At 38.9% G+C, this 19,194-nt stretch overlaps 1 protein-coding gene across 1 annotated transcript in view; it reads right to left on the bottom strand.

Moving 5' to 3' along the window:
- Window positions 1-19,194, bottom strand: part of cep170aa (centrosomal protein 170Aa) — a 39,176-nt gene that overhangs the window by 19,591 nt on the left and 391 nt on the right. The window contains exons 2-8 of the mRNA XM_061040091.1: window positions 10,453-10,512; window positions 9,831-9,970; window positions 6,045-6,134; window positions 3,956-4,034; window positions 3,651-3,709; window positions 3,307-3,538; window positions 1,395-1,532 (exon numbers count right to left, since the gene is read on the bottom strand). Coding sequence (XP_060896074.1) covers window positions 1,395-1,532; window positions 3,307-3,538; window positions 3,651-3,709; window positions 3,956-4,034; window positions 6,045-6,134; window positions 9,831-9,935 — 703 coding nt within the window. The 5' untranslated portion in view covers window positions 9,936-9,970; window positions 10,453-10,512. The remainder of the gene's footprint in view (window positions 1-1,394; window positions 1,533-3,306; window positions 3,539-3,650; window positions 3,710-3,955; window positions 4,035-6,044; window positions 6,135-9,830; window positions 9,971-10,452; window positions 10,513-19,194) is intronic.

Genomic DNA, 19,194 nt, shown 5'->3' with positions numbered 1-19,194 from the left:
AGATCCAACATCACAACATTAAACTAGTCAATGCTCCAAGGAGGCAAAATGCCTACACTCACCCTCTTCCATGACCGATGTAGCCAATCCCATTTTCTTTTGGAAAGTCTCTGTGGCTTCAAATCACCCCGCCATGATTGCACAGATTTACCCCAAAATTATTGTCTTATTTATCTCACTCCAACTTAAAAAAAATATTTGCAAAAATCCACACAAACATCTGCGAAGTACAACAGAAAAATATTTGGAATAACCAGTTGTTAAAAGAGCTGTTGAAGTATTCCTGTTTAAGCTGGTGAAGACAGTGCCAGACTATCCATCCAGATGTGGTGAGAGATTTAAGGATTCTTCAGTCTGCTCCAATGTTTGTGATTAACCTCCCCCCACTCCTTCTGAACACACTTGTCCACTCTAAACCAGCCTGGCACAGACTGATTTCACAGTGCCGAGCTGTTTCACTGTTGGTGTAGCCTCTAATCCTGTTCTCTGACTATCCACCAGTAGTGAACTGGATCCCCCGAGTCCAACCGTACACTGGTCACACACGCATATTGTGGGCAAACACACATACATACAGTCTCTGAAAAAAGCTTTTGTGTGCACTATACGTTGTTAAACACACACACTTAGAGCAAATGAACGGAGCTAGAGGGTAGCAACATCAAGCTACTGCTTCACTAACAAGATAATATGGAAGGAAATATAGGCTACTAGGGCTAAATATACCAGGGCGTCCCGCCAGAGTATCATCTATGCGTGGGAAACTCTGACGTGAATGCAGCTTGTTCTGAATGAATAGGAAAATACAAGCAAGTGATTCGAAATAATTTATGTCATTTTCAAAACACTTCCCAGACAGTTTAAGTAACGTTGTAAAAATAACTCTTGAAGTTTTACCTCGTTTTTAATATTTATTAGGCTTTCAATATGTAATATTCTACAATGTGCTCTGTGATGCGTCTTGCGGTTTATGTCTGATATTTTCTAGCACAGCGTTAAGACACCTGTTTAAAGTGAGATTGTCATTTTCCTGACACCAAACACGTCAGGGCACTGAATATTAACTTAATAATAGGCTATCAAGACACACTGTTCTTCTGTAAAAAAAAATGTTTTTATACATTATCAACTCTTTGCAACAACTCTGTTTCTACTTTATGTAAAGGGCACAATGTTAATCTGAACATTTTAAAACATTTACTCCAAGAGAGTTTGTTTAAAAATATGGAATAAAGTCAACAAGCTTTGAATTAATCTACACCATGGATGTTTTGGCAATATGATTTATGTCATGATTTAAACTACTTCATCATCAGTTTCTGCACTGTATATATTAATATATGCTGTTTGATGGTAGTGTGGAAGTACAAATTCAAATCTAGAATGCATCCTACCTGATATGGAGCTGTCATATTTTTTGCTGGATGGCTTTGTTTCCTGTTTGAAGGAGTTCTCATCGTCTGCATCCCCATCCCCCCACCAAGAGGGCTGGCCATACAGGGGGGTCCCACGAGGCAGTGCTGAAGCATCAACTACGACAGATACACAAATATGCACTACTTAAAAAAAAGTGCAGAAGTGTAAGTTTAAACAGTGGCCTTTTTAACAAGTATATAATAATACTGTGCCTACTCTCACTCTCAGCATAAAATGCTTTTTGAATCATGACGACACAAAGTGAGCCCAGCTGCTCTTCGTGTATCCGTGTGTTTCTGCACTAATTCCCTTCTGGTGGGGTCTTGCACTGCTGACCTATTTTTCAAACTTTAGCCAGCAGATTGAACACTCACACACACGTGCACACTGTCTGTCATGCTCTCTTTCACTCTCACTCTCTCTCCCAGACACCCTCAGTTTCAATGAAAGAGGGACTTTCCGTTTGCCTCTCTGTCTTCATTATAATGAAAGCTCACATGGGATAAGCTTCCTGTGGTAACTCCTTTTTAAAAACTGGACAGCCCAGAAGAAAAGTGACCGGAAACACAGTTTAGAAAAACAGTTTGACAAGAAAAAAGGCCTCCAGCTGGTATTGAAAGCAGGATTTTTTTTTGTTACATTTTGCTTGACTTTTCTTCCTTTACCCTCCTTTGCTTTAAGTGCATCTTACCCTGAACAGTGTACGTTGAACCCTTTACCCAGATAATTCAAGATGCTCTGTGCCAAATAGTGTGCAGGAGGAAGGAACCTTAAACTACTGAAAGTATGCTCACTATATGGTACAATATGTGGGTGAGGCCTGGTATAACAGAAGTAAAACTGCAGGATTACTTTCCCAGAACCGCAAAGAGGGTGTCATTAAAACATGCAGACATGCAAAACCGTATGTGTGCGCATACACCAACCGTGGATGCAGCCTGTTACAGTCGCACCCAAATTTCTGATTCTAAAAAGCAGTATGGGCAGATGGGTTTGCATTATGTGGGCACTCTGACCCTGTTATTGCTTAATCCGTCCAATAATTCAAGCCTTGTGTGGCCTTGTTTTAACATCTGGAGCTTAACCAGGACCCCTGCTAGCAACAGAGCCTGGTCAGGGATGTCAATTAATAGGGACACCCACAGACCTGAACCTCCTAATGATTACACACAGCGGCTGCATGTTGGTGTGGCGGGTAAAGCCCTTTCCCTTGTGACACTGTCCACCCCCTGCTGGCCTTAGAAAATAAACCCTGCCACAAGTAATTTAACCAAAGTCTGTTCAACAATTTGTAGTCTTAGGGCGGAAGCTTATGTAAAATATAAAACAGATTTAAAGCAAATACCCTAAGATCCAGTGTATAAGAAACACTTTTGATACCTATTTTTCATCTAACCCCTAAATTAAAGTCAGCGAGTGACAGCAGCGTGGGCAGCGTGACTCACAGGTTGTGGGTCCATACTTCTCAAAGTTCACCGTAGGCTGAGACATCAACTACCGTTCTGTAGCTAGGAGTGCAAACTCCACAAAGTTAAAACAGATATTACTGACAGAGCTTTACAGCTGCATAGAAAATGCACGTTGTGAACTTTGCTGAACGCAATGGAAATAATCACGCAGGAGGTCTGTTTTAAAAAAAACTATCTTTTGGAGACCTCCAAAAGACTGCGTCTTATATACCGGTTGTTTCCAGCTATAGTATGTTAACGCAGATTAGATACGTTTGCTCAATATGGGTGGTGGCTGTGCTATAGCAGTCAATATGTCCAGATTTTAAGGATAGATTGTAAACATAAAAAAACGATATTGGGTATTAGACATGAAAACATACAATAGGGGAAGCTTCTTAATTCATTTATTTTTGCATTTTATATGTAATAAGTCTCTCACCTCCCAACCTCTCCTCTGCTTTATGAGAATCCACAGGTTTAACTGGTAGGTCTTTGGAGGAAGTGACTCCGTCTGCTGCTCTACTCTCTCCTGACCTTTGGCTGCTTCCACTTGGGGACTTTAGCGTCTTTGTGGGGGTCTTAGAGGGAGACCTGCTTGTGGTTGTAGTGGTAGTGGTTTCCCCAATGGATGGCTTCTTGCTGAGCTGGAGGCCGCTGGTGAATTTTTCATGCTAAATGGAGATTAACAATTGAAAAAATATATTACGAATGTGCATCGTGTTGAACATTAGTACTTGAAGGTGTGTGTAAGGGCACATATTGTGTGTTTGTGTGTGTCTTTACCTTTAGAGCCTCCTCAGGCACAGTAAGCTCTCCTCTGACAACCGTGAACAGGTTGGTATGTGAGACAAACAGGTTAAGGAAATACTTGCTACACAGTCATGATACATGCACACATACTTCTTGAAACAATTCTGTAATGACTATAGTATTATATCTATTTATAACAATTAAAACAATAATACTGCAAATAATTAAAATAAAATATCTGGGCTTGAAGTTGCTGGTTAACATTGTTTTCAAATAATGAAGTTACTGATAAACATGATGGCTGGAGATGTTGGGAGGTCAAAAAATTGAAAGGATATCATATCCAAACCTCAGTTTGTCCTCCAGCTTCAGAGTAATGTACATCTGCTCCTGGATTCGGACATCATTAACAAAGGTCTGCAGATGGAAAATAAAGGCAAGACAAGAACCATTACAAAGACGTTAATTGAATGTAAGAAGAAATTACAGTAACATAACTAACATAAAATGAAGACACATTTACAATTTTCAATCCATTGATCAATTGTATAACTACTTAAAGTGAAGGGAAACTCTTGCTTCCAGTCAGTGATGAACCTGCACCTGGTCAATGAGGTCCAGGTTAGAATAAAGTTATTCAGAACTGTTGAATCAGCTGATCCTGGTGTGTCCTTAAAGAAATATGTCTGCATAGCTGGGCCCAAAGGCCTGAGCATGTTCATGTCTACATTTTGTATTTCCTTTTCTTTCCTTCTCCCACTCCTGTCCCCCCCTTTCTCTCCTCTTTGTATAATGCAGACTGATCAGGTTTCACAGAACTGCATATGAAATTCTAGTATGCTTTCACTGCTGCTGTAATAAAACATTCCTGCATCCCTCATGTGAGATTAATTCCAGACAGCCTAAAAAAACAGCTATGACACTCCTAGAGTACTAGAAAATGTAGCACTGCCCAAACCCAGCTTTTTACTCAGAACAAATCTCTACTACTGACTCAGCAGGAGAAAACTTCCTCTAAATCCAGCCAAAGAAGCTGGATAGTCATTGACACCACAGGAAGTGGCTCTGACTATGTCTTCCTGTATGAGAGCTAGAGAGGATGTGAGGGATGTTCTGCTTATGTGTTCAATCTGGTGTGCTGTGACTGAATGCTAATCACTGCACATGACTAACAGCATGTGGCTGGGTTTTACTGAGCTATAATGTCAACTCGAGAAGTGAAGTGTATCTAAACTAAGAAAAACACAGAGTTCATTTATGTTTCTCAAGGTAATGATACAGAATTACTTTCAAAGTTACAGAGATGTTTTTGAGCTCTACTATATCCTTCTTCCTGCAGCCTGCTGATGTACTTCATTTCCCAAAAAAAACTTTTAATAGCCAACTAAGACCACAGACCAGACCAGCATTGCTTCATGAAGCAACACGTGCCAATCCGCACCGGAAGCTGTAGGGCGTAGGGAAGAATCACATACAGGGGAAACATGCCAAAGAAAATAGCTAAAGGACTGTTGTGTCCCAGGTTGTGAAATAAACAACATAAAATGCACAAAAAAATTCAGAAACAATCAAATACATATTGATATCCAGACTGCCTTTACATTGGGTCATGGATCCACTTGGATTGGGAAAAACTGAGCACTTATTAAAATCAGTGACCAATCACTTCAGGAAAAAAGCAAAATAATTACAAGACATTTCATTAAACAAAGATTTGTTCAACATTACATCAATGCATACAAACTAATCAAAGTTGAAATTCAAAAACATACCAAATTTCAAGGGGCACAGCCATGATGTTTTGGAATGTTATATTAATGTGTTTGCCTACACAATGACCAAAACACATCTGGAAATGTTCTCTACTGTATATGCACTATGTACTGTATATGCACGCTATGAACAATAATTGTTCATAGCGTGCATATACAGTACAATTATTGTAGATTATTAAAGATAATTTCATTGACTTACAATTAAGTCAAATGTTTCCCAATTAATGAGAAAATGGCAAAGTAGCATGTTGAGTTTTGAGTTGCATTAGCCCTCTCATATATTTGAATAACAAATTTTTCCCCCTAAGTTCTAATTTAGATAATTAGGTGTCGATACCAATTGACCTCAGCCCTGACACAGATCTTTGTTGACAGAGAGATTGATTAGCAGCAGAAAATTAGACAGTCATATTGACGAAATAAAGAAAAACAAATGACCCTTAAGAACCTCTGCCTCAAGGTATACTTTTAATGTCTATGTTTATTCCCTCTATTCATTTCTCTTCATTTGTAGGCTCCATCCATCTCCATTTAAACCATCCTCCAGGTGCCCTGTGGCTGCCTACTCTCCTCTATTCTGTCCTGTCTCTTTTGTTCCTTTATCTTTGTCCTTACCTCTCTCTGTTTTGCATATTTCTATTTGCGCACTCACCCCATTCAGGCTGCCCAGGTCCTTGACCTTGTGTTCGTCAGTCCCTGTCTCATAGTTGATGACTGCATGCTGCTTATCCACACTGCGGGACTTCAAACAAAACAAACACAAACACAAAGCATTAACCCAGTGGTTACCAAACATAATTTGCTAATTGAGATCTTGTCATTAAGATTTGATATAGTTTAGATTTCTAAGCACACAGGAGAAAATGTAAATGTTATTCTTTAGAAGTACTGCTCTTGAAAATGTGTGCTTAAATGATAGCTGGTGCAGAATCATGCAGAACATGAGCCTGACTATGAACTGCTAAATAGTTTATTTCGCACACCATAAGACGGCAGTGTGTGACTGGAGCTTAATGTGCAATGTCAAATCTTTGTGGCATCTTGAGCATCTAATGTCAAACATTACTACTGACAGTAATCTTCATCTACGCAGGAATTTCAGTGTCTCTGACACTGCAAACAGCAGACCTTCACATTCATGCACAGCTCTCCATACGCGCACACACGCACACGCACACGCACACACACACACACACACACACACACACACACACACACACACACACACACACACACACACACACACACACACACACACACACACACACACACACACACACACACAAGCTGAAGGAGAGCAATAGCGCATTGAAGGACTCAAGGTGAAGGTATTGATTTTCTGTGGTGTCCAGAGGAGTCTCTCAGCTATTTTGATGGTAAATTGTTTCCAGCACAATCCTTTGTGTAAAAAAACAAACAAAAAGACTCAGATGGAAATGTTAGAGAGCCATTATAATCAAACTTGAGTCAATAAGAAACAAGATATACCTTGTCCTGGAACTATTTGCTGGTATATAAGCATTAAGACATAATTAAGACATCATAATTCAATTTTATGGTAAATGGTATAAAAGGCTGATGTGCTTGACTTTGCAGCTGTATGCCTGATGTCATGTTTGGTGTAAAGACATTTCTCAGTGATTAGCTCATCATTTGGAGTTACAGGATTTCAAATGTCAGCCTTCGCTTTCTCCACTAAACACAGAGATTATATCTGATCAATATGTTTTAACACTGCTCCATACAAAAGTGTTTTGAAACTCTTTTCCACATTTTAACCATATTGGAAATGACATTAAATGATTTGCAATAAAAAGTTATTTGTTTGCACATTTAGATCCAGACAACAATGATATTACTGTTGAAGTCCGTCACTCATGAGTCTTTGAAATTAATGCAATGTTCAATTCCCATACAAATATTTCCTGTAACCCCACATTTCTCCCACATTGGCCAAACTTGCCTGCACCCTCTGCTGAATACAAAATACAAACACGAGGCTGTACTGTTTCTGAAGTAAAGCCAAGAGAAGCAACCAAGGAGGGCCAACCATGAATATGATTACCTTAGAAAGATTCGGAAAGATCAAACAGGATAAAAACCAACTGAGCTGCATCTTGTGCCTTACTTCACAGGATACAGACTCATGCTGCTCCAAGTAGACATACTGCTGACCAACTGAATATCTGAAGATACAGCTAAAGATTGCAGATGAAAAGAGCTCAGCATAAAATACCTTACATAAAAACTTTACAGTAAGGTACTTGCAGGAGTTAACACATGGGGCCTATTACTCTTGCGCATACAGGCAGAGAATAGATGAACCAGAAAAACACACACATAAACTAACGAGTTGAGCTTTGAGACAGAGGAAGTAATCCTGAGAGACACAAAGAGCTACAAGCCCACCTGACTTTTTATTATCTGGTTTATAGCTGCCAAGGGCGGAATTTTATTAAATGATTAAGGCTGACTTCATGGAGGCTCCATTCCTGTCTTTATTTCATTCTTGCCCTTGACCATGAATAATAAAATAAGTAAGAATTTGTTGTGATCGTTGTGTTAACAGCACTGCCAAAACCGTTGATATTATGGCCAATTCAGTGGGATGAGATCTAAGCATTTACCAAACACTTAAGTCAGACTACTCAAGTAGCAATGCGATAATTCTATGCCATTTGAAGTTTATTTTACTGTCTGTGAGTGTATGAGTGTGTTTAATTTGGTGCATGAAAAAAGCTCTTAACATTTAGCCATGTGATTAGACTTTGGCTTGATAAAGAAGTCACATGGAGGACGACCGTAAGCAGCTACACAAAGTGATGGACCAGCACACACAAAGCCAAAATATTGTCCTCAATTTGGATGATTTCCTTATCAGTCCAAAGACATCACAAGGGTAGGAAACATACACACAAGCAAGGCACTAGTCATCAGAGATATATTAGAAAATCTGCTTGAAAAAATAACATCTTTAAGAACTCTACATGCTTCAGTAAATGTCCTATATTACTTCTCTCCTGAACTGTCCTCATCAAAGAAAATGACTGTGAAAGGAAAGAGGCCAGCAGGGACACGAATAAAAACTCAGCAGCCAGCAGACTGAAAGGGCAACAAGGTCAGCTTTAGACACAGTTTTGCCTCCTTTAAAACCATTTCCTCATTAATAATGTAGAGTTTTCAGTAGTTTATTCTTGAACTTGGAGACAAGTGATATAAACTGCAGCAGAGATGGGACCGATCCTATCTTATATCGGTATCAGGTCCGATATTGACGTAATTTACCGATCGGATATCTGACTGACGGCGCCGATCCACATCACTGATTAAGAAAGATGGTTTGGCACTTCAAATATTCTCAACTCGTAGTCACCCTTGGAAAACATTCAGACTGAACTGTAAGAAGTGTCCACAAATCATCAACATCAAGAAGTTCAGACAAGATGGAACAGCTCCTTCTTAATAATCAAAAGTAAGTTAATTGATAACAAATTACTGTTATATCAAAAATTTCATTTTTGTATCCTTTTTGTAATTCTGTTTTGTTTCATACAACATAGCTCTTAAAATGGGATTTTAAACCACTAGTAGAATCAAATAGTATCTCAATGGTATCGTGGATGACTCATTTTTTTATAATAAATATTAAATACACTTAGTGCATTTGTAATTTGCTCATAACTGCTGTATGGAAAGCAGAAACCTGAATAATTAAGATAGAATTGTGTAATCACATCGGTTAACACAGTGATTTAAATTAGATAGAAAGCGCAACTTAAACCTTTGGCCTCTTTCTTTTACCAACATCATCAAAATAAATAAAAGTGAGAGTCCTGAATACATACTTCACAGTCGAATACTCAGAGGCACACTGGTAGCAGCTTAAAAATCCCTGAACATGTGATGTCAAAACAGAGACAGCTACCATGGTTGCACCCTCTACCCACTACAACTAAGTAAGTCAGATAGGATGTAACTCAGGAGGTATCTGTCCCACTTTCTATTAATAGTGCAGTGACCAGAGGTACACATGAGCATACACTTGGTTTTCCCTGGATGCATGCACTGCTGCGCAGACACCACCTCACGACACACTAACACATCAACAAGTTCTGCTACTGCAAGACCGACAGCATAAGCAGTCAAGGCTAATCTGTATAGTCCCTCTGTAAACACATCACGCTTATGAAACTGACTTTTTTGAGGCCAGCTGGTTATTTATATCACTGAGAAGAACCCCCTAACCAGTGTCAGGCTACTTGTATTCAGTTGTTCATATCGTATCATATTATCCAAAAACGGAATCACTGAGACTAGGACTGCCATTTGCTGCGACAACAAGGGCTCAAGATAACAAGAAATTGAAAAATGCAACAATAATATCCACTGAGTTTCAGTTTATTGAAGCAGTCAGTGAAGAAATACTAAGTATTCTCACCTGTAGCATTAGCTCACAGTCATCCCGGCCAACAAAGATCATTTCCCGGGGCAGTCGGTGGCGTGTCCCCCCACTGCTCACCAGGAACCAGGAGGTCACACTCATCTCTGCAGCCTGCTTCTGCCTCTGGTACACACCTACTGTACATGCAGAGAAGCAAACAAGAAGCAGAAGAGGTTCAGCTAATCTGTGTAGACCAATAACCAGTTTTTGCATTTGGTAGCAGTGCATCCCTTAGCTGTAAACTGCTACATGTTCATAAGGAAAAGACACTTTTCCACCTTTGTCCTTAAATCAGGATGAACATCCGTAAGAAGAGACATTTGGTATATGGGTTATTGTTCTGAGAATTTTCTGCATCTCTGAATCAAAATTACATAAAATATATCATATAGTCAAACACATAGAGACATTCTGAGCCTGCTTACACTTATTTTGTTGAATCATAATTGTCCCTTATCAGTTTCCACCTGGCAATGTGTAAAATTCTGTTAATACTATTGTATTTTTAGCAGAGAGATCTTAAAGTTTAAAGTTTACATTCATTCCTTTATCTTAGTGGAATAACACTACAGATGTAAGTATGTTGCTTTGAAATAAAATAGTGAGTTTAATTACATACCTCTGGTCCAGGAAGCTCACTGCTCATAGACTGCTGAGAACACAACACAGCTAGGCCATCCTTAGGAGGGAGAAAAAGAAGACATGTTTCATCTTTTTATTTAGAATCACAGAGGCAGGCAAATAAATTAATACTGATCTATGATGTAGAAATAGCTGAAATGTATAAAACAAGTAAGTAATAAACAGGAGAGTGACTGACAAAGTGTTAACAAGGGTAGAGGTTCACTACAGCAAAACACTCCATCTTGCTTCATTTTGTTTTGCTGGTAGGGGGAATGAGGCTGAGTGGGCGTTCTTGTAATGTGATGCCTCAGAGTCTACGGCTGGAAATGAACACTAAGCTAGCCAGTAAGATACATCCACTCGTTCTCTCTGCCTGCTCTGATCACTGCCAGATGTTAGAGGAGGAAGTGATGTAGGAATGTTGGCTGGCCTCACCAGCAAGACATTTATTTTCCCTCTTGCCTTCCTCCTCCCCTCGTTCTCCTTCAGATGAGCTGGAAAGGAGGTCAAAGCCAGCCACTCTGACTTTCTAACTCTCCAGGCCTCGAAGAACTGATGGACATGTTATCTTTAAGAATCTTTTTGATCGGATTGTTAGAAGTTAGGTTTTATGGTAAACAACTGTAGGGATTGATTATGTCAGACTGATTTAACAGGCTGCAAAATGTAGCAGCTAAAGGTAACTTTCACATAATTTTAATGTCAACACTCTCTCAAAATGAAAACAAAAAGGGATGGAGTGAGGTAGACATTTTTTTGCATTTAGTGTAACCTTACTGTTAAAATTAAAAAAATTAAAATTAGGTTTAGAGAATTTAATTATCTTCAAAATGATATATTTCAACATCAAACAGGTTTGAAAGAGAAGGTTTTCATGGTGAATTCAAGGGGCCAAAAATAACGAACTCTCTATGTGTAAAAAGTGCCAAGAAAAGCCCATCAGAGAGCGAAATAAAGATTATTGAGCTAAGCTCTTGCTCACTTGACCTCATAAGTACTCAGTATACCAACTCAATTATCCCCAGGGTGAATTTTAATCAACTACACACCTCTAACAGTTTGTTGCACGATGCAGCCGAGAACATGATTGCAACAAGGCAACAGCTGTCTCTGATGTTAAAGGGAATTTGCTTTTCATCACACAATATGGATTTATATTACATTTCAACATTTAATGTGTGATTATTATGCAATTACAAATCCCTGGCTGTGATACAAGTATTGTGCTGCAACATGCTGTGATAACTCTTTTTTTCAACATAATTTATGTCAATTATGCCATCGTGGGGTGGCATAACACTGACACATTAGCTAAATTGGTTTGGGCAAAATTGGGTAATCAGTCGTAACTGAGTAAAAATGTCTGCACCATTAACCAAAATTAAACTAAATTTGGGGAAAGAAGGACTACAAATGAGCAAAAGCTGAACCAGATCATTCAGATAAAACTGTTACTGGCCAGATGGCCAGATTCCAGCTGAGTTTCTAATACTCATATGATTTGCATCCTCTGCTTGGTAATCATGTTACCACAAAACTACAGTCATATGACCACTTGAGATACGGAACATGAAATGGGTTTTAGAACAACTCATTCTGCATTCATTATCAGAAAAAGTCTACAAAGAACAACAGCATTGCCATTACACTATAATTATGTGTAGTTATCCCTCCCCACTGAAAGCAAAGCATCTGAAGGCTTTGCATCTCAATAACCACACATTAACTGCAGAATGCAAGGTTAACGATGATGTGGCTGAGGAGCCTGAATACGATGAATACCAGTCTGTGTGGTGTTATTAAAAAAACCTTCGTGCTATCACACATGAAAGACAGGGAATATAGTCAGGAGGAATGCAGTGGTGGGGCTGACAAACTGGAAAGAGCGGTCTGTTTAACATGTGCTCTTTACAGTCCTAATGATTAGATTTTGAACCAAATCTGAAGAGCCTACAGCATTGAAAAAGTATTCAGGATATTCATCAGCAAAAAAAATAAAACCATGTTACTGTGGATTATCAAGGTAAAACAGCTAAACTGAAACAACTGTAAAAAGTTGTTTCACAACTGTAATAAGTTGTTTCAACAATGCTTAAAAAAAAAAATCTAAATATTATCTGGTTCTTCTACTACTCAAATGTGAGTAATTTGCTGCCATTCATTGAGGTAAACATTTGTAATTTGGTAACTGTAGTTCTTGGACTATTTGTAGGCAATTTAAAAATGTCATCTTTGGTTCTTCATTATAGAACGTAGTAATTTTCTATGTGGTTTGAGATGTTATATTCAAAATAGATCACGATTAACCAAAGAACATACTGGACAGTTTCAAATATTGTTTTACTACATCATGCAGCTTACGATGACTAACTGCAATAAATATCACATCTTGTTTTCTGAAATGCAAAGCAATAACAGACGCAAAATTTAATAGAAGTTCTTCACATTATCAACTGCTATACTCTTGGCTTAGTGTCAGCAACTCCCGCTCCTGCTGGAGCTAATAAGGAAGAACAGTGACCTCATGGTTTTGGCCTCATGGTTCAGAAATTCCCCAGCCTCCAGACTTGACACGCAGAATTAAGGAGCAAAAGGGAGGGATTATTCTGAGATGACTGTGAATTCTTTGTAAGGAGAAGATGGTAGTGAAGAGAGGAAGCATGAGCACAGCACTTCCTGTAGTGGAAACCTTTCTCATCTTTGATTATATAGTAGACGTGGTGTTAATTTGTTGATTGCATTACCTAAATGATTTGATAAACCAAGTGTCAGCTGTAATGCTGCTCATTCACAGCTCAAAAAAGCGGCAATGAATAATCACATTTATTGGCTCTAATATATCTCCCAGCAAAGTTTCTGTTTTACACAAAACGTTATATAAGCAGTCTTTTGAATTTGAAGCATTTCAAATCAGTTGCTCCACTCCAAAGTAGCCAATTACAAACACTGTCTTAGAGGGAGAGGAAGTGATGTCAATGAGTGCCAGTTTATTTACTGTCATCACTGTATGTTTCTTTGCTGCAGCACATGGCTGCTGCTCTCCGTGCTCTCCACGTAGCATCTGGATCCAGTATGTATCACAGAATGATGCAACAGCTGAATAACCACCCCCACCACTACTCGTCAGCTTTTTACTGTTTAACCTCCAAGACCATCCCATAACCACAAAGACCCTGATAGCTGACTCAGACCACATCACTGACAGCTGCTGTTTGTAGCCTGTACACACAGGTTTACAAACACACACATGTATACTAAGCCAAAAACATGAATAAGACAGTAAAGGAAAAGCATCAGGACAGACAGAAAATAACTCATACTCTTGTCACTAACATTTCCTTACAGTCTTATGATGAAGACCAAATTTAGCCCTAGTAAGGGTGTGGTGTGGTGTGGTTGTCAGCCTACATTGTAAAAATGCATCTTGAATCCCAGTGAAACTACAGTAAATCTTACCAACAGCTACAGTATGCAACAAACTTCTAAAGAAGAAACACAGTTTGACCTAGTGAAACATTTGTGGTGAAAAAAGAAACATACTTTAATTGAATTGAAGTGATTAAATCAAAAGGCTTTTAAGCATTTGTTGCTCTGAACTTTCCTGTCTGGTTGGTCTCTCCCATAAGAAATCCTCTGCCAGACAAGAGGTGGTGCATTAAATGTTTTCAACAGCAGCAGAAGCTGTTTGTTTTGATATAAATAGCACTAAGTACTTAGCTTGAACAGTGATACCGCCTTCGGCTGTAAAGTAAATAAAATAGAGCAGTAACTTTATTAAATTCAACTCTAGCCACAAGACAATCTGAAGAGATTATCATAAAGCAGTGCACTTTGACTCACTGCAAAATCATTTTTGGGAAGTGTACAAGTTTCACACTACAGCAAAGACAGCTTAGTACCACAGATGTTGTCAGAATGAAAGGATATTACTTTTGGGAATTATAATTTTTTTGTAAGGTCTGAAATGACCTAAATCAATATTGTAGCTTTGCAATAATGAAAAAAGAGCAAAGAGAGTATACTTGCTGCTTCATGGTATATTGGAAGCATATGCAGAAGCAATTAAAAGACAATATTTAAGGACAAGACAAATAAAGAGCAGAAACCTTTTTCTTTCAGAAGGCTAAGGTCAATACATAACAGACAAGGGAGACTGTCTTGCACCTGCAACCCTAAATCTTTGGGGGACAGGGAAACCGTAACACCCTGAGGGGTGTAGAGAACACACTTTCTCTGGACAGACAGGCAAACAGAAAGACAAAAGGATTTTCTTTAGTCCCAAAAGGCTTTAGTCTACAGTGTATTTACAAACATAAAAGTGTACAGTATAGGATCTATTGTTCCTCTCTTAACATCTGGTTAAAATAACTAGTTGTGCATCATGGCTTTACACATTTCTCCTGTGTTTAAATAACATAAACACTTAAATGATAGTCAAATTCTAATAATGCACTGTTCGATAAATGATTTTTTTGATGCTAATGTTGCACTAACTACTATGAATAATCAGAGAGAGGATTGAGCACAAAGCCGAACGCTGAACTTCAACAGTCTGACACTAAGTTCATTTATTTTAGCTCTGCAGGGCAGCCAGTCAATTACAGTTTGTTTGACAATAAAACAGCATATTTGATGTTCTTGGTCTGAAACTAGTATGGCACAAAGGAGCAATGAGGAGCAATAATTTCCAATGATGTTGAGAGTACAATTAAAACAAATAGATGAACAAATAAAAAACCTTGATGAAACCAAAACCCCAGACATTAACCTCTTACAATAGGATAACAGCACTATGCAGGGAGATAATAAAGCCCCTCTAATCTGCAGAAACCTGAGTGTGTATGTGTGTATGCTTTATGTGTGTTGATGTGGCTTGTATGCGGGTAAAAAGTCCCAATGCAGCAGAAAAGACCATATGGTGCAGTGAAATGGACACACGCATTACATGAGCAGTTGGCAGTAGGAATAAACAAGCTAACACCACCATTTAGCCTGCAACCGCCCAGCAGCCACCTCTTTGTTATCATCATACACAAAGCCAGCACACCTCTCTGGCCTTAAGACAGGAACCCACCATACGCTCGATGACCCCCCCCCCCCCCGTACCACATGACCCACAGACCTACATATGGAAATGTCCTCCTCACAGACTGTAAGAACTATACAGCATTTTAGTAAATAAGAAAACACAGCACGCCTTTGAGCACGACATCACGAAAGTGATTATTCTTGTAGAGACTACTGAGGGTTAAGCCAGCACTCTTCACAAGCTTTCTTACTGATAGAGACTATACAAAAAGATGATTAATAATCCAAGAGAATTAATAACACACATGCCCCACAGCATTGTCTGTTTCAAAGCATGTGATTCTCACTCTGTAAAATGTGTGCAGTAAATCTTCAGAGAAAAATACATTAAAATAGACTAATTTCTAGAGGCAACAACTGGGCATGGAAGCAAAAATACTTTGTGTAGTAATATTGAACCTTAAGTTAATGTTAAAGAAAGTATTAATACACTTGGCATTACCAGAAACCATTTTGATAATCAAATGAATCATATAAGTTATTATTAATAAGGCCAAAACAAGAAAAAATCATGGGTGTTGCTTTTACAAATGTGGGCCTTTTTCAGCTTTAAATCATTTTAAACTGGTTATCTCTGGGTTGGAATTGTTTGATGAAAAAACAGAAATTTAAAGTATACGATGCATCGGCTCAACATCGGTATCTGCTGATTTTGGCCCTGTTGGCCGACATCGGCAAATCATGTGGCATGAATCACTGTCAGTAGCCAATGTTTATTTGTTGTGCCAAATCAATTTAAAGCTGGCATCTAGTACACCTAACTACTGATTCAGAGAAGAGGTTTTTTTATTGGGCAGAAGAAGTCACCCGACTTGTTTTTCATTGTTTAACATGAAAGAAAATGGTAGCATTTTGGGAGTCCTACACCAAAAGAAGTCATGAAACAAATACTGGAATCGGCTAAATTGTTATTTCAAACATCTGTATCAGCCCTGATTTTTCCAATCAGTACATCTCTAATTTAAAGATGTCACTGACCTTGGCCTTACAGAGGTGGTTGTGAACATTTTCAACAATTTCTGGTAATTATATAGACCAGCTACGTCCGTTCAAACATTCCTGATATGAAATATTATTGATTTTCATGTTAGTACAATAAAAGAAACTAAAATTGAAAACCAAAGGTTATTTGAAATCGTTGTTTACATTTTCAAACTGCAATATCCTTGTATTAGACTATCATGTGAATAAATCACTGTATAGCAGATAGTGTGGGAAGTATAGGTTTGTTCCAGTTATTGGTCTCATGGCCCTGTTTGGCCCCTGCTGAGCAGATAATGTCTGACCCGTGGCCCTTTAACACGAACATTAGTATTTGGTGAACCCTGCCACGTTGATTATGGCACCAGCAACATCACATCCTGCCCACAGCAATAGCCTCAGCAGTAGACAAAAATAGTGAACTGTCTCACTCTGAAATCCACACTAGCACTTAGGAGAAAAAACATGTAGACAGGACAATCAGAGGGAGCCTGGCAAAGGGAGAGATGGGAATTGGAAACTGCCAAAATAAAAGATCAATATCTGCAGTGGAAAGAAGCACAAAATACTGGAAAGTCAAAGGGGAGTATGTTACACCCCAGAACAGATGTGACGGTCAGCCTGGTTTTTTTTTTTTTTCATTTTTGAGAGGCAAAAAACAAAGATCCACCCAGATGTTCCATAACAAGGGAGAGGCTAATGATTGTGATGAAACATGTGTTCAAACTTTTCTTTTTCTTTCATTCTTTTTTTTTTTGCCATGTAGTCTCTCACTCTCCCAATTTTTTTGTTCTGTTCACCTTCTTATTTTTGTCTCTGTGCCTCTGTACACGAGAGAGACTGCACCAGGCAAAGCTGCCTCTCATAACCCTTTCAACTTTTCCATCCAGATTACAGAAGTGAGATACACTGCTATTTAAAGCCACAGACACCCTGGCACAAAAACACTTTAATGAACGAACTGAACAGAGGTTAATAGTATCAACACCCAGGCTATGTTGTTTTCTGTCTCAACTAACACTCCCTGAGCACTGAAGTAAAATGAACTCACTTCCTAAACTTCCTATATACACAATGGCTGAAGGCAGGCTGGACAACAAAGTCCTCAGTAGAGGAGAAAATAAGCCCCTATTATTGAAGTTAACCTTTCTATACTCGTACAAGTTGCTCATTAGCAACAAAGTTATCACAACAGTTTTGATAGTGAAGCAGATGTCACTTCAAGTTATTAAGTGTAAGTTACAGCTTGCTGACTCTAAGGAAGTATGTGAACAAGCAAAACAACATAAGAACATTTTCAACAGATGAAGAAAAAACAATTAAAGTGTTCTATTAACTCACATAGTTGCCTTTGTTATTTTCTGCACTTGAACCGTTTAAATTGACACTTTTACGATGGCAACGGGGAGGCTGCCGTCTCTCAGAGTGAGCAGCAACCGTCCTGTGACACTGACACACTTTTTAAAAAGGCAAACCGCCTGTGGAGCCAACCAGCTCGCCGGGCCGCAACATTTGCAGGGAGGACAGGAAGGAGGCGGGTAAAAAAGGCAGAGCGAAAAAGAGAAGGAAAAGTGAAGGAGACTGGATGGTATCCGCTGCACACTCTGTGGCTCCAACCCAGAAAATTTTGAATTAATACAGATGAGGGAGGAGAAGGAGGAGACTAAATCGTCTCGGTGATGTTCAGCCTCTAGCGCTGCAGCTTTCAAAGAAAACATCCAACTCAGTGTGTGCAAACTTGTGTTACAAACCAGACCTGGAAAGCATGGAGCTTTCTTGCCAAATTAAATGTTATCAGATGAGATTGAGAAAAGAAACAAAGTGAATAAAATCACATCAGCCTGCTGATATAGATATCTAGTTAAATAAGTGCAACTATTTGTATGCATCTTGCATAAGCATTCTGACTGACTTCGTCATTTATTCAAAGCAGTCTATATTTTCTGATAATAAACCATTATAATTGTGAATATTAGACTGTATGGGGAATGCAAACAATGTATCTGTAAGGTCTATGTTAACACATCGCTATTAAAGATAATGCAGTTAAAGCTGATTTTTGCCTAAGTTTAACATCTTATGTGTTGATGACAGACAAAAATCAAACTCAACACAAAGAGAGCGGATGTATGTAGGCCAGCTACATCTGCCCCACGAAAACAAAGCGTCCACACAGAAGGGGGAATCCGACATCGGGGAAACACTCTTTGCAGCATTTAATAGCGAAATGCCCCGTCATATAATGTCCCCTTCAGACAATATAAAGCAGACTCAAAGAGCACCCTCAGGTTAGTGTGTCTCCGCCGAGATAAACACAAAGCGTCCATTGTGACCGACCTTCATTGATGTGCATCCTGTCTCCACACCGTAGGATGGTACAGTAGGATGCAACTTATAAGAAAAACAGCAACAAAAGCAAATACTGCTAACATAAAGGGAAATGTGACTGGTGTTTTAACAGAAGAACCGAAAGTGGGGACGCTCTGTCTCTGTACAAAGGCGTAGCAGCAGTGCAGGCTGGTCATGCTGCTGCCGACAACAGTAGCCACCATCCAGTTAGCCAACAAGGAGTCAGACCAGTTCTGTTCAGCCAAAAGCAATAACGGTATCTATATGCTGCGCTTTTTTTTTTAATTAAATGTGCTAAATACATTTTTTAGTCCAGGTT

This window comes from Labrus mixtus, chromosome 6 (assembly GCF_963584025.1).
Source record: "Labrus mixtus chromosome 6, fLabMix1.1, whole genome shotgun sequence".
Lineage (NCBI taxonomy): Eukaryota > Metazoa > Chordata > Actinopteri > Labriformes > Labridae > Labrus > Labrus mixtus.
This window is presented reverse-complemented; position numbering and strand designations above follow the sequence as displayed.